This window comes from Astatotilapia calliptera, chromosome 8 (assembly GCF_964374335.1).
Source record: "Astatotilapia calliptera chromosome 8, fAstCal68.1, whole genome shotgun sequence".
Classification (NCBI taxonomy): domain Eukaryota; kingdom Metazoa; phylum Chordata; class Actinopteri; order Cichliformes; family Cichlidae; genus Astatotilapia; species Astatotilapia calliptera.
In genome coordinates, this window is record NC_137429.1 from 19,115,259 (window position 1) to 19,134,603 (window position 19,345).

Consider the following 19,345-nt stretch of genomic DNA (forward strand, 5'->3'; position numbering starts at 1 on the left):
CTGATTATTTGTGCGCTAGGTCAGTAGATGTTGAATGATGAATTTTCCACTTAATGCTTGGTAGTCCAGTAATTAAAGCATGTAGGGATTTAGGCATACCAATAAAGCCATGTGTCCTGTCTTCTGTCAACAGCCTGGGTCATGACAGTCAAGAAACCGCATCATTCAGTGGCAATGGCATCTCACATTTTGCAGCATGTAAATAAAGTACCGGCTCATTATCACTGTTTTTGTGTCCTGAAAATTACTTTAACGCGCTTTAGTGCTAACTTGACAAGCTTGTGTAAATACTTTAAGTATTCAGTGACAACCATAGGAGTACACGAAATCTAAGATTTATTTTTTCCACCTCAGTTCCAAAGATGTGCATTTTCACTCACAATGATATTTACAGGCTCTCCGTATCAAGAGATTTTGTTCTCCATGCTGACGCGTCAGAGATCAAGCCGGGGAGGGCCTCTTTTCTCTGGAATAATTTATGCAAGTGTCTGTTAGTGCTGGTGGAGTGGGTTAGTAGGAGTGGCTGAACTGAGGAGCTGGCAGTTTGCTTTGCATGAATCGCGGACTCGAAGTTTGTGGCTGCACCTCCGATATTTCCTGTGAGCCGCACAGCCAGAGCCGTGCCGAGCCGAGGGCGGAGGAGGCGAGGAGAGGAATGGCAGAGAACAGCTCCGAGACAAGCGGCTCCGTTCACCGGAGATGTTTGGGCCATTCTTCGGCGGAGCGAAACGTTTCAGCTGGGGTCGGGGCTTCAAAATGGATTCGACTAAATGTCGGGGGAACCTATTTTTTAACTACGAGACAGACGCTGTGTCGAGACCCAAAATCATTTCTGTACAGACTGAGCCAAGCTGACCCCGAGCTCGACTCTGACAAGGTAAATGCTAAGCTAGCCGAGCTAGCACTCTAGTTAAGAGCAGTTTCCAAACTTTAAGTTATTTTCTACTGAATATGCTTATATTTACTAGCGTCATTAGGATGATTAATTACAGCATATATCATCTTGTTTATTCGGATCTGCGGCATTGTGAAAATCAGTGTTTATCTAGGTTCTTGGTGTTAACTCAAATTTTTGTGGCTCGCTAGCATTAGCCAGCTAAGCTAGCTAGATTCCGACAGTCAACCCATGACATACGATCTTGCTGCTAGCTTGCGTGTATCTCTTTGTTGTGTCATTTAGCACAATAAGTTATCAGATAAAGCGGTTACACCGCTATGCTGTTGAAGGTGTGGGACACTGCAGTGGGTTTTTTTTTTTCTTTTTTAAATACATAGGCTTCGCAGTGAATCTAATAAGTCGCCACAGTAGTTGGAAACTTTTCCCCATATGAGGCCGTTGCATTGCGCTGCACTCAGCGAGGTGTCAGATGTCAAACAGTAACAGTTTACAGCAAGCTTCTTATTTCCTAGTCAGTTTTCAGTACTGAAAACAAATGCTTTTATTGTGGTTGTATATAAATTAGTGTAACTACAGGAGTAAGTTTTAAGTTTGATTGGCTGTAGTCTAGTGTTCATATAATATTCGAAATTTATTTTAATGATATATTGACGTGCTTTGAATGTCCCATTTCTGTCTGTGTCCCATTTCTAGCCTTTCAGTGATTGTAAAACTACTGTTGTATTTTTTTTCTTTTCTTTTTCCTCTCCGTCTCTTGAGGTTTATCTGCTTCACAGCTTTGTTTGCTCTGCAGTAGTCTGCTTCTGTACACTTGGTGAGGCTCCCCTAATTAGTACATAAGTCATTGTCAGGTGGGGTGCAGTGCTGCTGACAACTGGGATGAAGTCACTTATCTCCCTGAATGACCCCAGTGCTCCAGAAGGCGGCTGTTGGTCCATCTGCCCACTTATAACAGTAGTGCATGTGTGTTTAAAGGCTCCCCAGCACTGTCAACCACAATGTATTACTGTCCACATACATAGTGTATTGTGCTCTATTTTACAGCTCCATTGTTCACTGTTTTCATCCACTGGAACACTTTTAGCTTTGCCCCTGCCCCCCTTTATGCTAAGACGAGACAATGGCTCATCTCGTATTTTCATGCAAATATCTTAATCTCTGAATAATCAGCTTGCTTTTTTGGTCTCTATCCTTCATGAGCAACAAATCAGTCTGTCTCAAGCCCTTGTCTTAAGTGTGTATCGCACTCTTGAGCCATCTCTGGACCTCACTCCTTGCAGACTATCTAGTTTAAGGTAACTCCCACTGCAGGGCAGATTATACCTAGGTATTACTTCACTTGGCACCGCCAACTAATTTACAAGTGACCCAGAAAAGGGGTGTGTGGCTATATCTATCTATCTATATCTATATCTATAGATAGATAGATAGATAGATAGATAGATATAGCTCGGCAAAGCGACAGAGCAGTGAAGAGCTCTGTTTTTGGACGAATGCAGTGTTGTTTCTCCCAGCCAAGGAAATGAGTGGTTCAGTTCTCAGTCACGCAGGCTGACGTGCTTCAGCAGGACTCTTGAGGAGAACTGCATTATTCATGTTGTTGACTGTAGCTTGTTTTGCACAGCGGGGTGGACCAGGGAGAAAGTGAAGGAAGTACTGTCATGTGTACAGCCACAACAGCTGACAATCACGCATTTCTAAATCTTGTTTTATGTAATTTTAGTCCTAGCTGTCATGCTGGAGTGATGTAGATATTAGGTTGTTTGATTTGCTGCTCAGTCATGAGCGGGCATGTAAAAATTGTCCAGTCAACAAGCTGAGTGATGCACTTTAGTGGGCAACTGTCTCACTGGCAAACTTCTTTTAATCTGCTCTGAACCTCTTGAGTAAGGGCCCAGCTTTGAGTACCACATCAATTTTTCAAGCCACCCATCACAAAGGATTCTTGTTCTTTCAGTGTCTTATTCTTTTCATATTCATATCCATTTGCAGCCTTAAGAAATTCTCCCTGCAGCATGTGAGAGAGAAAAATATGGCTGGATTCAGGTTGTGTATCATGCCTGAGCACACTGTGGGAGACGATGTAAATATTTAACGGCGAGATATCGTCTGCTCCCGCACTGTCTTCTTGCAGTAAGTGCTCAGCAGGAAGCTGCAGAGTGCTATTGACAATTTCAGGTGTGACTCCAGTCGGATTTCATCGCCTTCACTGAAGTAATGCACGTAATCCGGGAACTCGCCATTACTTTTTGCATTGTACTGCAGAGGGTTTAAAGATTCTGTAACAAAATCGGTCAGCATGGTCAGTTTTTCACTTCTTCTTCAGTTATGATGCACCTTTCATGGTTGTCTATTCGGGAGGGGGGGGGGAAAAGTCCACGTCGCAGTGATTTCCTAGTTTTCCTAGCGTGCCCTGGACCAGCAAAGCTTTTAGTGGCCTAAAAGGAGCTTTTCATTTAATGCCAGAAGCACTCCTCAGTCATAAGTTGGTTCTGCCTTTCAGATTTGAAGATGGTAAAAAGGTGTGAAATTTCTCCTATGCTTAGCAAAGGGTTATTACTCATGTTCAGATTATCAGCATCAAATAATGTGAAATATGAGATGGTTTCGCATAATATAGCCGTGATGCGAAGCGTGTATTATTTAAAAGACGAAGGCCTATTTGACTATGCCATTACTGCTTGTACTCCAGAGGGATTCCTGACTCTTACTTTACAAGGATCAGACTTCCACTTGGCTAAGTAGCTATGGTCATGTGACATGGGTATCTGCTGCAACATATTTGAGCTCTGTTTCTGCCAGGCGTTTGTACTCTAATTCAGGCAGAGATGTCTTTACATTCCCTCAGAATTGCCTGACCACCTGCGCTGCTTCTACCTGTCCAACATGTATTCTTGGAATCTGTGACAGCCCATAGAACAGTATAGTAAAAATTTATCCACTCATTATTTGGAAAAAAAAAAATTAAATCACACAGAGCTGAAGCAACCTATGGTGATTTATATGGAGGGGGGGGAGTCTTGCTTTTTTTACCCCAAGCTCCAGCGTCTATTCAAAAAAACAAAACATAAAAACAGCCTAAATGTCATTTTTAATTTTTTAAATCCATCAGAGCAAATTAACACTGGTGGCAAAATAAGGCAGCATCATAGTAACGACCCTGTCTAACAAAATCAGACTTGGTCCTTTTATTCATGACTCTTTTGTTTTTAACTTTGCAACAGTTCATTAGGAAAAAATTGTCGTCTGGCCAGTGGGGGCCCTGCAATACACATGAACACATTATTACTATGAGTGTTTACATTTGTGCTTTTTAAGGTGATCAGATCAATGGATGTGGCGCCTGCACACTGTTTGCAGCTCTATTTATTTATTTTTATGTCTGCAATATAAAGTGGCTCAGGTGAAGGTGGAAATTGCTTCCCCCCCCCGTATGTGTTTGTTCGTTCCTGTTCACTAGCATAAGTCTGTATGAAATTTACCGCTATGTATAATATGCGCTGCTGTTCCTGAAGTGATGATGCAGTGTTTTCACCCACACCTAATTTTTTTTCTCAGAAGCAAACGTGCAGCGACTTGCAATTTTTATTTATTTATTTTTTTCAGTTGAATGAAGGATTGATTTTCAGTGTTAATGTGTCTGCAGAAAACCTTATTTGGCATCATGTGTACGAAGGGTTGGGTCACTGTGGTATTTCCTGTTGAAGGATATGTACTGTGTGTAGAAAGAATGATAAGGTTCATACAATACACTTCCCTCTTCTGTGAAGCCCGCCCTTCTAATTGACTTTTGTTTACCTAAATGTTTACTTGTCTGAGGTCATTGTCAGACCAAAAATAATAATGAAAAAAAAAGTATGCGGTTTCAATATTTCTTAAATGTGGTTTAATTGGTTCCTTATTGGTCTTGCATTTTCATTTAATTGAAGAAACATCAAGAATGTATAATTGAGGTTTGACTTTTTCATTCTGCAATTTCAGCGTCTTTTTCAACTTTCTTCTTGATTTCTCATTTCTGCCCGTCTGCTGTGCATCCTAGCAGCAGCCGTCCTCTGTTTCACTCACTGTCCACACCCCTTTGTTTGTTGCCCAGTGCTCCCCAGCCTGGGCCCCCGGAGACAGTCTTTTGTTTTTAATTAAAAACACGCTCCTCTTTGTGCACACAGGCTCATATCAGAACCCCCTTAACCATACGAAGCGGGTCACTGTGACCACCTCCAATCTCCCCATAAATGTATGCATACCCACAGGGCCAACCCCACCGAGCTCAGGGGTTTCATGCGGCCTCATAGTGGAGCTTACAAATATGCAGCAAGTTTACAGAAGTGTATGCTCGTGCCCTCGTGTTTCAGGAGTATGCAATTTTTCAGTTAAAGCTGCTGATAACTTTTGGTATGTGTGTCAACACCAGGCTTATTTGTATAGTGCATACAACATAATGTTGACTTTCATAGTAGGTGAGCACAGGTGTTACTAATAACACAAACAATAGCCATGTTTTTCAAGTCACTCAATGAGCCAATTTACACAATACCAGGAACCCTGAAACCAAATCAGCTAAATGGAACCAAGCCATCTTTTTGTTTATTGGGTAATGTGATGATGATCTGAGGAATGGGGGGTGGGCTGGGGGATGCTGCACACATGTAGTTTCATAATGCTTTTCAGCTCTCTTCAGTTCAGTTGTACCATACACGTGAACGTTCACAAAAACAACCTGCTGTGGGTGTTGGTGGTGGTATGACACACACCGTAACTTTTGGACTATTTTTTTTGTTTTGTTTTTTTATATAACCCTTTTTTGCAAGTGTCCTGGCTGTGGTAGGCAGCAGTGAATCTCCCTTTTCACCCATTTTCTACACAGTTCTCCAAAATTCTTGTTGAGATGTGTTGTCATAGAGTCACTGCAGTCAAAGTGAAACTAATGTTGAATATACCTCATCTCAGTGCCGACATGTTGACCAGTCAAACACAGGTGTAATCACTGAAATGGTAGTTGACCGTAAGTGTTGCAGTTGTCTTCTTTCAGCTCCTCCCTTTAGCGGTTGTCACAGCGGATCATCTACCTCCATCTAACCCTTCTCTGTCACACCAACCATCATTTAAAGTCTCCACTGTGTTCTGTGTAGAGATGGACCGATCCGATATTACGTATCGGTATCGGTCCGATACTGACCTAAATTACTGGATCGGATATCGGAGAAAAATAAAAAATGTAATCCGATCCATTAAATATCACGAAAGCACCTCACAAAATTTGCAACACGCCGTAACTCACCTCAGAACGTTAGCATGTCGGAGCAGTATGCATCACGTGATAGAGCGGCTGTGGCATGCGGGACCTGTCGGTGGTCTGGATAGCATTTGGAGCTTCGCTAGCAACCTGGCATTTCATCTCCGACAAAGTTATCCCCGAGAGAAGTAAAGCAAGTGTGTAAGTCCATCTCTGAATGTTTGTAAAGCATTCCTGCGTTAAGCTTAACGAGCGACTGCCTCTCGCTCTCCGGCTGCTACTTCAATCGTGAAACTGCTTAAATGATCAGCTGATCGGCTTTTCTGTCGCGAGTCCGTCTTTGTTTTTGGCCCACTTTGCACCAGAAAGAGGAAACCAGCGGCTGAACAACAGCAGCACGTTTAAGCTTGATAAGCTGTTGTTAGAATTTATTTAATATTACTTTCTACACCAGGATCGTTTTCTACGTAGCTGACGCTGGTAACTGTGCAGGGGCGGATCTAGCAAAGTTTAGCCAGGGGGGCCGATAGGGCATTAACTGGGAAAAGGGGGCACAAAGACATACTTTTCTTTCTTATTCTCATTTAAAATGTCTAGCTTTTAATAAATAATTATCTGACACCCAAAGTTTTAATTTGATGTAAAATGAATAGAAGTCAATTACTGTATATAGTGACTATTAAGTCTAATATATATACCCTAGTAAGCTATAGTACTTTTTCCTTTGGGAAGGTACCATCTGTGCAGTCTGCAATTTTGTTGAAGAAAGATGTTGAATCTATTTAATATTTCTTGAAAAATAATTGATTTCTGTGCATTTTTTTTCACACTGCATCAAATTAAGGTTGATTACGTCGATTAAGCATCATGAGGTGGAGCGTGAGGGGTGGTTCCCTATTTTTTATTTATTTATTTTTGTTGTTGCTGGGAGTTGGAACCCTATTAGTTAGGTTGCTTAATATTTACGCTAAGTACTCTTTAAAATACCAGAATAGGGAGGATGGTGTAGGTTTAAGTTTATTAGATTGATCAGTATTGCTGAACTATGAAATATTTTTTTTGTATACAGGTATAACAGAATAGCTTTAGTGTAGTTGTTGTTTTAAACTTGAGTATGAACTTGCAGACTTGCAAAATGCAGCAAGATATTTTAAAAAACAGTTTTGTTGATTAAAAAACCCTATATCGGATTCATATCGGTATCGGCAGATATCCAAATTTATGATATCGGTATCGGTATCGGACATAAAAAAGTGGTATCGTGCCATCTCTAGTTCTGTGCACTCCTACCTTCACTCTTAATCCCTTCAAACGTGCATCCCCCCCTCTCCTCCTCCTCTGTCTTCAGCAAGCGGTAGCACACTTTCTGCTGGTACGCAGCTGGTCAAAGCACCGGTCACTGTGTTAAACCAGTAGTTTTTCCAACTACAAAAAGTCAAAGTAGTTACTGTGACATAATGACCCCACAGGTGTGGTTCAAAAAGCAAGAATAGTTGTTTTGTTGCTTGCAAAGATCTGACATGAAAAATTGCATGATTGTGGATGGGAAAGAAAAAGGAAAAAACAGCTCAGTTAAATCATAAATGTTGAAACACTTTTGTGGCTCTAACAAAGGTGCGTCCACACAGGAAACAGTTCACTCATCGTTCACTGCTTGAAAGCTAACGATGAGTCGCTAACGGACATTCCGGTCTTTTTTTAGGACCTGCCAGCTTCATGTCACCAATAATTTTTTTCCTTGTTTTTCTTTTAGTCACTGCTGTAGCCACTTGAAGTCGCTAAATATCTTTGATGTTCTTTGGTCTCTGGTCACTGCATTTCTGTAAAACACTTCCTGTATAGATGCAGCTTATACTTTATTTATGGTATTGCGAATGTGTCACATTTGAATGCAGGTGATATAGCCTCAATATTATGTCACAATAGAAGGGGGGGGGAACTGAAGACATTTGCAGACGGCAACATTTAGAAGTGTAAGTAAATGTAGGGTATTTTCCATCCTTCATCTCCAGTCAGCTGCTGTCATTGATGACAGCTTCCTAATTTAAATTAAGGTGGCAGCAGCATTATCATGTAACATTGTTGGACACATTATATCCAGTGGCAGCATACATCAAATATAAGCACAAAATGAGCCTCTAAATTTTAACTACAAGCATAAAAGAATTGCCTAAAATATCGTTTAATGGTCAATGTCAATGGTAACTTTATTGTCCCTAATGGGAAATTGAGTTGCAGTATGTCCGTACAAACAAACAAACAAGTTTATTTTTTCGTTTAGTAGTAACTAAAGTATTTTAACTCTTCGGGAGCTGCACAATAAAACTGAACAATGTTTTCTACCTGGGAATTTGTATCATGGGTTTGTGCATCACCACCTGCTAGCATCTCCTCTATCATAGCCTGATTTATACTAAACGGTGTGTCTTTTGCCTCAAGTTTGTTTTTTCTGCCTTCAGCATGAACAGTTTTCATGCACGTTTTGCAGAGTGTTCTGCTTTATAGGATGATATACTAAATCATGCTTGAAGGCTGACATGGCAGCTCTTGCGGTTCTCTGACATACCCAGGCTTTTCTTGTTGTTGCGTGCACTGGTGAGCATAAATACATGGCATTGATATAACAATGACATAGTGATGTTTTTATATCCCCTAAAACTTTATACCAGTATTATTGGGAACAATGTGATATGAAACTGGGCTAATTTTCCTATGAAGAGCCTACAGAGAGAGGTTTTCAACCAATGAAAACATGCTCCTTTGCATTCCTGCAAAATCCGAACGTTGGTCAATGTGGGTTATACTGTGCTTTCATCCATCCATCCATCTTCTTCCACTTCATCCAGGGCCAGGTCGCGGGGGCAGCAGCCTAAGCAGAGAAGCCCAGACCTCCCTCTCCCCAGCCACCACCTCCAGCTTATCCGGGGGAACACCAAGGCGTTCCCAGGCCAGCCGAGAGATATAATCTCTCCAGCGTGTCCTGGGCCTGCCCCGGGGCCTCCTCCTAACCGTGGGACATGCCCGGAACACCGCGCCCAGGAGGCATCCTTGTCAGATGCCCGAACCACCTCAGCTGGCTCCTTTATATGTGGAGGAGCAGCAGCTCTACTCTGAGCCCCTCCCGGATGGATTAGCTTCTCACCCTATCTCTAAGGGAGAGGCCAGCTCATTTCCGCCGCTTGTATCCGCGATCTCGTTCTTTCGGTCACTACCCACAGCTCGTGGCCATATGTGAGGGTAGGGACGTAGATCGACCCGTAAATTGAGAGCTTCGCTTTTACACTCAGCTCCCTCTTCACCACGACGGACCGGTGCAGCGTCTGCATCACTGCGGCCGCAGCACCAATCCGTCTGTCAATCTCCAGCTCCCTTCTCCCATCACTCGCGAACAAGACCTCGAGATACTGTGCTTTCATTGAGTGCTAATTGGTGAGTGGGTCACAACAGGAAAGGAGTTCACCAGAAATGAAAGAAGTGAGAAGAAAACGGTGGGGAAATCAAAAGATAATTTTAATGAAAAGATAAAAAAAATTTTAAGTATGAAAGTTACAAAGAGTGGCTGCTGGGTTTTGTTGTTGTTGTGTGTTTTTTGTTTTGTTTTTTTAAACACTTGGTTTCACTGGAGCTTTGTGTATGTCTATAACTTTGCTCTTCTCCACGGTTTGGCTCACAAACCGGTTGTACTACATATTTTTGTCACTGTCCCCATCTGACAACCAACTCGCTGCCTCTGGTAGGCGGTCGTCTGTAGCTACCCACGCACCCACACGCTGAACCATAGTTTCCCCTTTTAAATTTAACAGTGAACCATTGTAGTAAAAGGTTTTCTTGGCAAATTGGGGGTGTTTGCATGTAGTTTAGACAAAGACTGACATTATACTTTCCTGTCATTTCTGACTGATCTTAAACTGCGTTTCAAGCTTGAGTGATGCACAACTTAAAAGAACAGGTTGAAGGTGTTTTTATCACTTTTTTTCCTTTTGCAGAATAGCAATGATAATCTGAAGGAGAAAGTGGAAAAACATGTTTTTTTTGTTGTCATTGTTATTTCTATGAAACTCCAATGAAGATCTGCAGTGGGACATTTGTGCAACTGAATAGATAGATGGAGCTTAAGCTTCACTATGAAAGCCAAACCATCGCGTACAGAGTTATGTGGATGGCTGTGATGAGTTGCGTCCTCCATAAAGGCGTACCTCTATACGTGCTTAATCAGTGACTGTGGACTTGTAAGAATCTGACACGGAGCACTGAGACCAGAATAGAGCTCCACTGGGCTGTGGTGGAGTATTTTTTGCCATGGAAAAGGGGTCATCCAGCCAAGAGGGCTTAAAGATTCATTACAAAAGAAACTGCACTGGGACATCTTCTCATTATTGAAAATATTAATGGGTTACAAAATGAATTCCTCTCTGCACGATGAACTATCTCTGATTCATGTAGTGTCCTGAAATTTATGACTTATTGCCGGTGTGTTCTTGGGCAAATAATGTCAGAAGCAGCATAAACCAGTAATTTGCTCGGATTGTCCCCTGAAGACACATGAGCAACTGTGTCTCAGAAGCGTTTGAAGATGAGCTCAAAATATGCTCAAGGCCTTTCCTCTGTGCTGAGTATTTCATTGAATGTTACAGCACATTTTACTCACTAAATATGGCATTGTATTGAACAGCTTGTAGATTCAGTCTGGCTATTGGACAGCTGTACAGACTGTCTTTTATATTATGTGTGAGGCCAACTGTGTAACGGCCCAGACTAGGCTAATTTCTGGTTTTAAGCCAAGGTGCTTTCTCCTGGTCCCTGTGGTGGGTTAGCCCTGCTGTTCCAAATCTTTTTCTGTTCTGCTCTAATTGTTTTAGCCGCTTCTTCCCTCATGAGACGAAGACAGTCTAATCACAGAAATAGGGGAATACCCAGTAGTTGTGAAGGAATCAGGATCAAACCCAAGGCCTGTGGGAATAGCACAGTGATATCCCAGAGTGCTTGTATGTGTGGCTCTGTGTGTGCATGTCTTCTCAACCAATGTGGCGATTGTAAACGCAGGAGTGTTTACAATCTCATCCCATGAGTTTTGTTCACTGATGTGCAGTGGGTGTTGTTTGTGCTCAGATTATGTTTCACTTGAAAGTACACACTGGCTCATGAAAAACAAAAAATCCTTTCAATGGACAAATGTCATTTAATGAAGTTGTGTCATATCTATGGGAGAGTTTTTAAATATATTAAAACAATCCTAAATTTACCTAAAATGCTTGTTTGGATTTTTAAAAAAATACAAAACAATGATTGCAGTTTCTGTTTTTTCTAATAACTGTACCTTTTTGTCTCTTTGATTTTTTTGCAGGATGAAACTGGTGCCTATCTCATAGACAGAGACCCCACGTACTTCGGGCCAGTGCTTAACTACTTAAGGCATGGCAAACTGGTGCTCAACAGGGACTTGGCAGAGGAAGGTAATGTCTCTGTGGAACATGAAGGAATGCTTCAATTTAATCAAACTCGTGCCAAATATTTTAAACAATAGTGATGATCATTACGCTAAGCACCCCATGGGAATTACTATATGTAAGGCTAATTTTGGGATAATAATTCCCTTAGAAAGTGATTACAGTGGTGCACTTTTGCCCCTCTTGTAAAAACCCAAACTCACTCAATGTTCAGCACATGAAGATGACCCAAAGAGAGCATTTGGATAACAAGATTTATAAGGTTTCAATTAGTAAACTTGCAAAAGCTTCATTAGTCGTTGCCTGTTTGTCTCCCAAATATTTGTTTTTGCATTGCAGCACTCACTAGGTGTAGCTGATCGCAAATAAATATTTTGTGCTATGCTGAAAACCTTGTGATTGCTTTAGATAATGGCACACTGCCTCGACTGCTCCTAGTTTGGAAGATGCTGACTTGTCTGCAAACACTGGCAAACTTGTCGCCAAGCAGTTGTGAAGCTTGGAAAAAGTAAAGTGGAAACTGAATATTTGCTGTCAAAGTAAAAGTTGCACTTTTTGAGATGTGCTGGTTGTAGAGCTAAGGCACAAACATTTTCCTTTGCTGGTTTGCTTCAAAGGATGCTTTGGAGTGTTTGTTGTCCAGTAGAATGTCTGTCTGAGATCCTTTGCCTTATTTCTTGTTTTAGGAGTTTTAGAAGAAGCCGAATTCTACAACATCACATCATTAATAAAGCTCATCAAGGACAAGATCAGGGAACGCGATTGCAAAACATCACAGGTACATGGATTTATGTGACGTTTCAATGGATTTCTCAATAATTGTAATGCCCGCCTTTTTAAAAAAATGAATACATTATGTGCTCATCCTTGCTCTCAGGTTCCAGTAAAGCATGTTTACCGGGTGCTGCAGTGCCAGGAGGAGGAGCTCACTCAAATGGTGTCCACCATGTCTGACGGCTGGAAGTTTGAACAGGTAAATCTCCCACAGTGTCCCAGCGACAATCGTCCTTCCATGTGCTTCACCCACCCCGCTATGCTCACGTTGACCCAGAAAGGGCAATTGTCCACATTGGAAATGGTTTAAAAATATATAAATAAATAAATGATTAAAAAAAAAAAAGAAAAGAAAAAAGCCAAACAGCAAATCACATCTTTCTCAATGTCCGCATACATGATCCGGGCATCCCTTCTGTGCTCTGATTGGTTGTTGCAGCTTGTCAGTATAGGTTACGGGCGGGCCCACCAGTCAGAGTTTCTGCTGATTGTGTCAAGGGAGGTGAAGGGAGAGGAGTCTGCTTTGCCAAACAACAGCGGAGAGGTGTGTCCCACGAATCTCTGTCCACGGGCTGGTCACTGCATGATCCCCATGTTGTCCGTACACACCCCGTTGGCCATTGTTTGTCCCAAGTAGACACGTAGCCATCGGTTAATTTTTCAGTTGATAATTTTCCGTTTTCATGTATACTGCTTGCTCACCAGTGAGGCTAAGAGACCCTGACACCTTTTTGTTTTTTGTCCTTTTTTGTCTTGTCTTGTTTTGTTTAGTTTTGCTTTACTTTAGTTTTTGTCGTTCTGTATTCAGTATGTCAGCAGCTTTATCTGTTTTGCTTTGATGTAGTCACTTTTGGAGGAACTGAGGGAGGTGGGCGCTGGAATCTAGTACTGGTTGTTTAGAAGTGCAGTGTTGCTTTTATCTGCCGTTTAGGTAATCTTCTTTGTAACTGATTTTGTCGAGCATTACAAGGGAATCCAGATGGAATATTGAAATTTTTTATTTTTTTCTTCAAAGAGAAACCGCATGTTTGGGTGTTTGGAGTCCGTGTAATGTGTGACTGAATCTCTCTGCAATGTGGGATCATTGGCTCTCCCATCAGAGCTGAAAACCCACTAATCTCCTTATACCTGTCAGATGGGGAAACTCCAAAAAAACAAACACTCCCAATGCAAAGCTTAAAGCTCCACCATCAGACGAGGAGAGTCTTCTAGGACACGCTCCAATTATATAAATCTAATTTGTTGTTTAACTGATGGTTCACTGAGCTGTGTGCCAAGTGGAATCCAAGATAACTAGTTGAGATTATTTGAGGGGTGCTTTGTTTTTTTTTGCTGTGTTAATGTTGGAGAGCTCGCTAACAACAACAAGTCTGTGGCAGCAGGGCTAATGAGGCGATGCATGTCTGAACATGCACACCTGGGTACAGACTGTATACATGCAGCCTGCAGTACACACTCTTAATGTTCAACAGCAAAAGCGGATGAACACGAAATCAAATCCAGAAGTAGCCGTTTCTTCTTTTTGTTGTTTATTTTATTTTTTATGTATTTGTTTTTTTTTTAATCTCACTTGGTCATTCCTTTATTTGTCCCCTTGTGTCCTTTTGGTTTTTGTTTAGACTGATGTGACTGGGAAAGAGCAGAAATTATTGCCATGTTTTTTAAGACTGCTGTAGAAAGGTTTTATTTGTAGGCTCTTTTGCTTAAACCAAGGTGCTGTGGTTTCGTTGAGGTTTTCATTTGGTTCAAATTGTACTGGCCTACTTCAACTATCAAGTGTTGAGTAAGCCCTTGAGACAAAACAAGACCAAAAAACAAACCATTAAAGTGGACCCATTATGTTTGCTTATACCCTCCCTTTAAGCCAGCTTTCTTCTGATTGGCTGCCTCTCACAAACTGAAGGTTTTGATGGGGCTCGGTTAAGCCTGATATGACCCTTTTAACAATGTTGCCTTTGCTTGAGCCTTTGTAGTTGAAGCTTGATATGTTTATTAAGATGGAAGTAAAAGAAAAGCATAATAGGTCTGCTTTAATGAGAGTACAGCCCAACAACAGCAACAGTGTGACGATTGCAGCATTAGTGAAAACTCCAAACATTTGCCATTCGCATTATAGAAACACTCAATGGGGAAAGGGTCAAATCTTGTGTCAAAGAGCTTTAAAATGGATCTGAATTGTTGGATGGAAGTGAGTCTGCGGTTTTCTCTTTGTAGGAGATGCTAAGCCTGGTCCTGTCAGTCCACCATTCCCCAGTGATTTTTATTTTAAATTTATTTATTCATTTTTTCACCCTCAATCAGCATGTTGCTTCCTGTGATCCGTCCCTTGCACTCGTATTCTGTCAGTAACTATCTGCTGTTCATCCTTTTCTTTGTTTTTTTTTTTTAATTTCTACAGTCTTAATTTGTGAACCACAGATTATATTTTCTTTAGTTTCCTTTGAGCTTTCCCATGTTTTATGTTGAAATCAGTGCTGGCATGTCTGCGGGTCCTGAGATCACGAATTCTTTTTAAATATTTTTTTATAACAACTCTCAGATTTTCAGTGTAGCCTTTTTCAAAATGGCTAGCTTTAACATTTGAAATGGCACACCCTGTTGCCCTCAGTGCACCATATAATTGTGCAGCTTTGCCATATTGAGATTAAATCTGACCACGGATCTGTTGTGTCACTCCCAAGCCTGTCCTACATTGCTGTCTACCTAGTAAAGGCGCTAAATGTGATGTAACTAACTCCGGGTTAGGCTTTAGGGTTTTACTAAGAACTGAGGCAGCTTAAATTTAAGGACTCTCTGTGCTCCCTGTTTGGTTTTCCACCTGTTTTACATTAGTATAAGGTATCCCTCCTTGTGTTTTCCCACCACGAGTAACCCAGATTTTTGCCTTTTATCAGTCTAATTCTAATTCTTCGTCTTTGCTCTGCTCTCATCTCTCTAGCTCGTCAGCATCGGCTCCTCCTACAACTACGGAAACGAAGACCAAGCTGAGTTCCTGTGTGTAGTCTCCAAGGAGTTGCACAATCAATCATACGGGACAAACAGTGAGCCCAGTGAGAAGGCTAAGGTAAGTGCGTGAAAGGACTTGTTATGAGTCCATAGCAAACATCGGTGAAAGATGGCCTGTGCTGGATGCATGTACATTCCTCCAGGGAGCTGAGAGCACATCTACTACTTTCTTGATGAAAACTCCCTGTAAAGGAATGCATTGTGCTGCTTTTTTTTTTTATTTTGTTGACTAACCAGAAAATTGACGAACAGAAAAACCACAAGCAACCGTAGAAAAAGAACTAATAATGGAAAAATATTACAGAGAGTAATTATTTCAGTTGAGGCATAAGCAGAACTTTGTCTTCACATCACGTAGACAAACTAAATTTAACCTGCTGTTGAAATTTCTGTTAAATTTGACCTGAAGTCTAAACTGTGTAATCCAGCTCTGGGCATTAAGATGGCACAGGTTTGTGCTGCTACTGGCAAAGTGTCTTTTAAATTTTCTTTTTTTATTATTATTATTATTTTTAATTGGGGTAATAGTGGCCCACTCCTTAGAGGAAGCAGCACATGAAGACTAATATTGTTACGCCTGTATTTATGGTTTTATTTTCCTGATTATTAAAGAGATTAGAGGCTGTCAGAGCATATTTGAAGCAAATGTAGACTGTAGAGATTTTACTGTGCTCTATTCATTTAGTCTCTCCAGGGGCATCCTATCCAAATCAAGATCTTATTACTGGTTTTATATTCTGTTCATTATTTCTCAGTCCATTTTGTTATGTAGCTATTTTTTTGTTTGGGACATAATATCTAGATTTAACATCCAAAACAAGGGAACTGACCTTGGTTGGGAAGGTGTCCTTGGATTATGTTTTTGTGTCACTCTGACGCACTTCACATTGTTGATTTAATGATAATCCCCTTTGATCCGTTGTTAGTTTTACTTTTCACCTTGTTCTCCTTTTTCACCTTCATTCATTTTCATTTCTTTTACAACATGCCTTTCTTGTCTTCTTCTGTGCTGTCTGCATGCTGCATGTTGCTCAGAGCGAGGACGAAGAGACGGATTATGAAATGAATGACTCTGATTAGGGTTGAGCACTTATGACTCACTGGTGAGCGCTCAACTGCTCGTAGTCTTTCCCAGCACACCTCCTTAGTTTTTCCTTCCTCCCTTTTTCCAAGATGCCTTTTTAACGCTCCTCAAAATGTTTCACATTTGTTTTCAAAGACGGCGAGAGCTGAGCTCTTATAAGAGACAAAAGTCCAATGATAGAATCAAGGTTACAAATCAGCTTTGGACATTGGAGTCTGCAGGCCAAAGCTGGATCAAAAGCCTCACTGCTCCTGCTGAGGCAGGAGACTTTATTGCAGGTGAAGCTCTCTTTGAAACAAATGGAGCTCTTCCCATCTGGTTTCAGACCCCTGTAATTATTGACATGCTCACAGCATTGGTTAATGCTGAATCATCAACTGCTGCATTTTGACTCATTCTCCCTGAGAATGACATTGAAAGAGATGGGTGGGCTGGTGTGCACCCTCTGCCCTTTCTTTGTCATAAATAGCTGTAGGTTACAATGGTTTTATTTGTTTTTAAGTCAGACCACTCGTGTGTCTGTGCTATGCTGGTTTTTAATAATTAAAGGTGGGAATTTCGATATTACTGGCACATTTTTATGCATCAAAAGAAAAGTAAAAATCACATTTCACAAGGAAATAATTCCAGTAATAATTTGTCCTTGCAAAATATATTTTCTTCCCAAAATACTTAAGAAATGAAACCAGTTGAACAGCAGGTATTTTCTTCTTAATGTGCCTCACATTGAATTACATAAATTTTAACTCAGGAGAAATGACTCAAAGGTTTGATCTGTCCTCTGAAATTAGGAGGGAAAAAGTTCCCACCTGCCTGTCAAAATCAGCACTTTTTTTAAACTTTAATATATTTTAAAAAGGATGTACATTTTTTTTAACCTTTTTTAAAATTTTGTAAAATGTTAAAAAATACAGTTCAAAATATGTAAAAGAAGGTTGACGTTTTACACTTTTTAATTTCCTGTATTTTCACAGTATTTTTGAGCCCTCGTAACCTTTCTAATACAGCTCAGTCGATAGCCGCGTGAAATCAGAGCTGAAACACATTTAAGCTCTTAAAAAACTTGAAAAATCAACTTCACTCCCACTCATGGTGTCACAGTTTCAAGCCAAAATCTCATTTTTGCTCAGCATTAGTTTTTCTCTGACCAACTTTGGGCATCAATATCACAGGATATTACTGCATCAACAGTAAATGAGGTACCCTCGATGTTTAGTCCATTTTCTCAAAATTCACTGAAGGAAATGTCAGAGATTCTTCGTTTTAAAAACACGGGTGTTTACATGTGTTCTTTAGGTCTTGAAGAAATCCTTAAAATCCTCAAAGTATGAGCATGTGTCACAGATCACAAATCTCTTAGGGTCTCTGAAAAGTCTCACAGTATGAAAGGAAAACTGTGGCTTCATTCGATACAGTGACATTATTCTACAGAAGCCCAAAGTCTTTCTGAGGCCGACCCTATCATTTACAATTAACATTTTGAGCAACTGCTGCTTTTCTAGTGTTGTGGGGTTGTTACATTAACAGAAAAAGGGGGGAAATAGGGGGATGGAAGTGGTTAATGTCAAAAAAATTTAAAACCAGAATGAGTGAGAAGACTTGAAAGTAGAAGATAAAGACTCTTTACTACTTTTACTCGTGCAAGCGTTTCCTTTTTCTTTGCACCCTAATCGGTGTGTTTGTTTCAACCATCTTGTGCTTTAAGTGTGACAGACACTGTGACATTAATAAAGAGGTAGATCGGTGCTGGGGGACACTAAAAGTGACTGAACTGCTGCAGATTGTGTAGTGTTGAGCATTTTTGCTGATTATCTAATGTTTCTGTCTTTGCAGATTCTTCAGGAAAGGGGTTCCCGGATGTGAGAAGGACTCAGTATTATGAGCTCCAGGTGTTATGATGCAAACATATCATCTATGTGGAAGAACGTGTGGCACAATGGAGATTTAAAGTGGGGTGTGCATTTATTTTGTTTTCCCTCCAATTTCTTTCTTTTTTTTTTTTTTTTTTTTAAGTTTTTTGATGTAAATAAGTCTGTTTACTGACAATTTGTGCCTGTACATTTAAACTGGACCTTTTTATTAAATTAGCGGCAAGTTTTTTTTGTTTCTAACTGAAAGTAAAGAATTGTAATCTACATATGTTTTATGCTATAACAAATGGCCGCCATCATATAAGGCCAACGATTCACTCAGGGTCATCTGTTGAGTTAATTCTTATATCCTCCAACTCAAGGGTCTGGTAAGGGATCAGTATGGTCTTTATAACTCCGAGTATCAAACACAAAAATCATTGTTTCAGAGATTTTAAAGAAGGGAATTGTTGTATTTGCTCAACGGCTGTGAGTCAGGCTAATAACATAAAATTGAGCCCAAAAGCAAACTGGTTAAAAATGTTTACCCAAAGACTTCAGTTTCACTGAGATTTGTGATCATGAGGACCTCAAATGCACTTTTTTTTTCTTTTAAATTTCCCAGTAGTAATTTAAAAAAAAAAAAAAAAAAAAAAAAAAAAAGGAATGATCACCTTAGAGTACAAGAACTCTTGACTGTAGATAAAGGGGCATTAGGTAATCAGAGGTAGGAAATGACCTATAATAAACATGTTGCAAAGCAATATACTTTATAAAAATATATACTTCAGGTAAAAGTATACTACTAGTGTACTGTAGCTTCCATCTTTAGTAACCCAGTTAGATTGAGGTGCTTTTTTTTTTTTTTTTTTTTTTTTTTTGTGCTGTTAGGTCAAATTGACTCTTTGCTTGAAAGTCAACTATTCATATTTGAACTCTGACCCTCTACTGCTTTTAGTTTATATAGTTTGCTTTTCTAGGGAGTTTAAAATAATCCAAATATTCCCATGAATTTAATAGAACTATATGTAGCGTGAGTCTGACAGATATATC

At 40.3% G+C, this 19,345-nt stretch overlaps 1 protein-coding gene across 2 annotated transcripts; it reads left to right on the forward strand.

The window, feature by feature from the left end:
- The first annotated feature begins 438 nt into the window (after positions 1-438).
- Positions 439-19,071, forward strand: kctd5b (potassium channel tetramerization domain containing 5b). Of its 2 annotated transcripts, XM_026178821.2 has the most exons (7): positions 439-877; positions 11,476-11,584; positions 12,265-12,356; positions 12,456-12,551; positions 12,792-12,896; positions 15,291-15,416; positions 18,276-18,826. In XM_026178821.2, exons 1-7 carry the CDS (start codon positions 554-556, stop codon positions 18,303-18,305), a joined length of 882 nt encoding a protein of 293 aa, XP_026034606.1. In that variant the 5' UTR covers positions 439-553; the 3' UTR covers positions 18,306-18,826. The 2 variants fall into 2 exon arrangements, with proteins under 2 accessions (XP_026034606.1, XP_026034608.1); XM_026178823.2 differs by lacking the exon at positions 12,792-12,896 and having other exon boundaries at positions 446-877; positions 18,276-19,071.
- Positions 19,072-19,345: the final 274 nt, after the last annotated feature.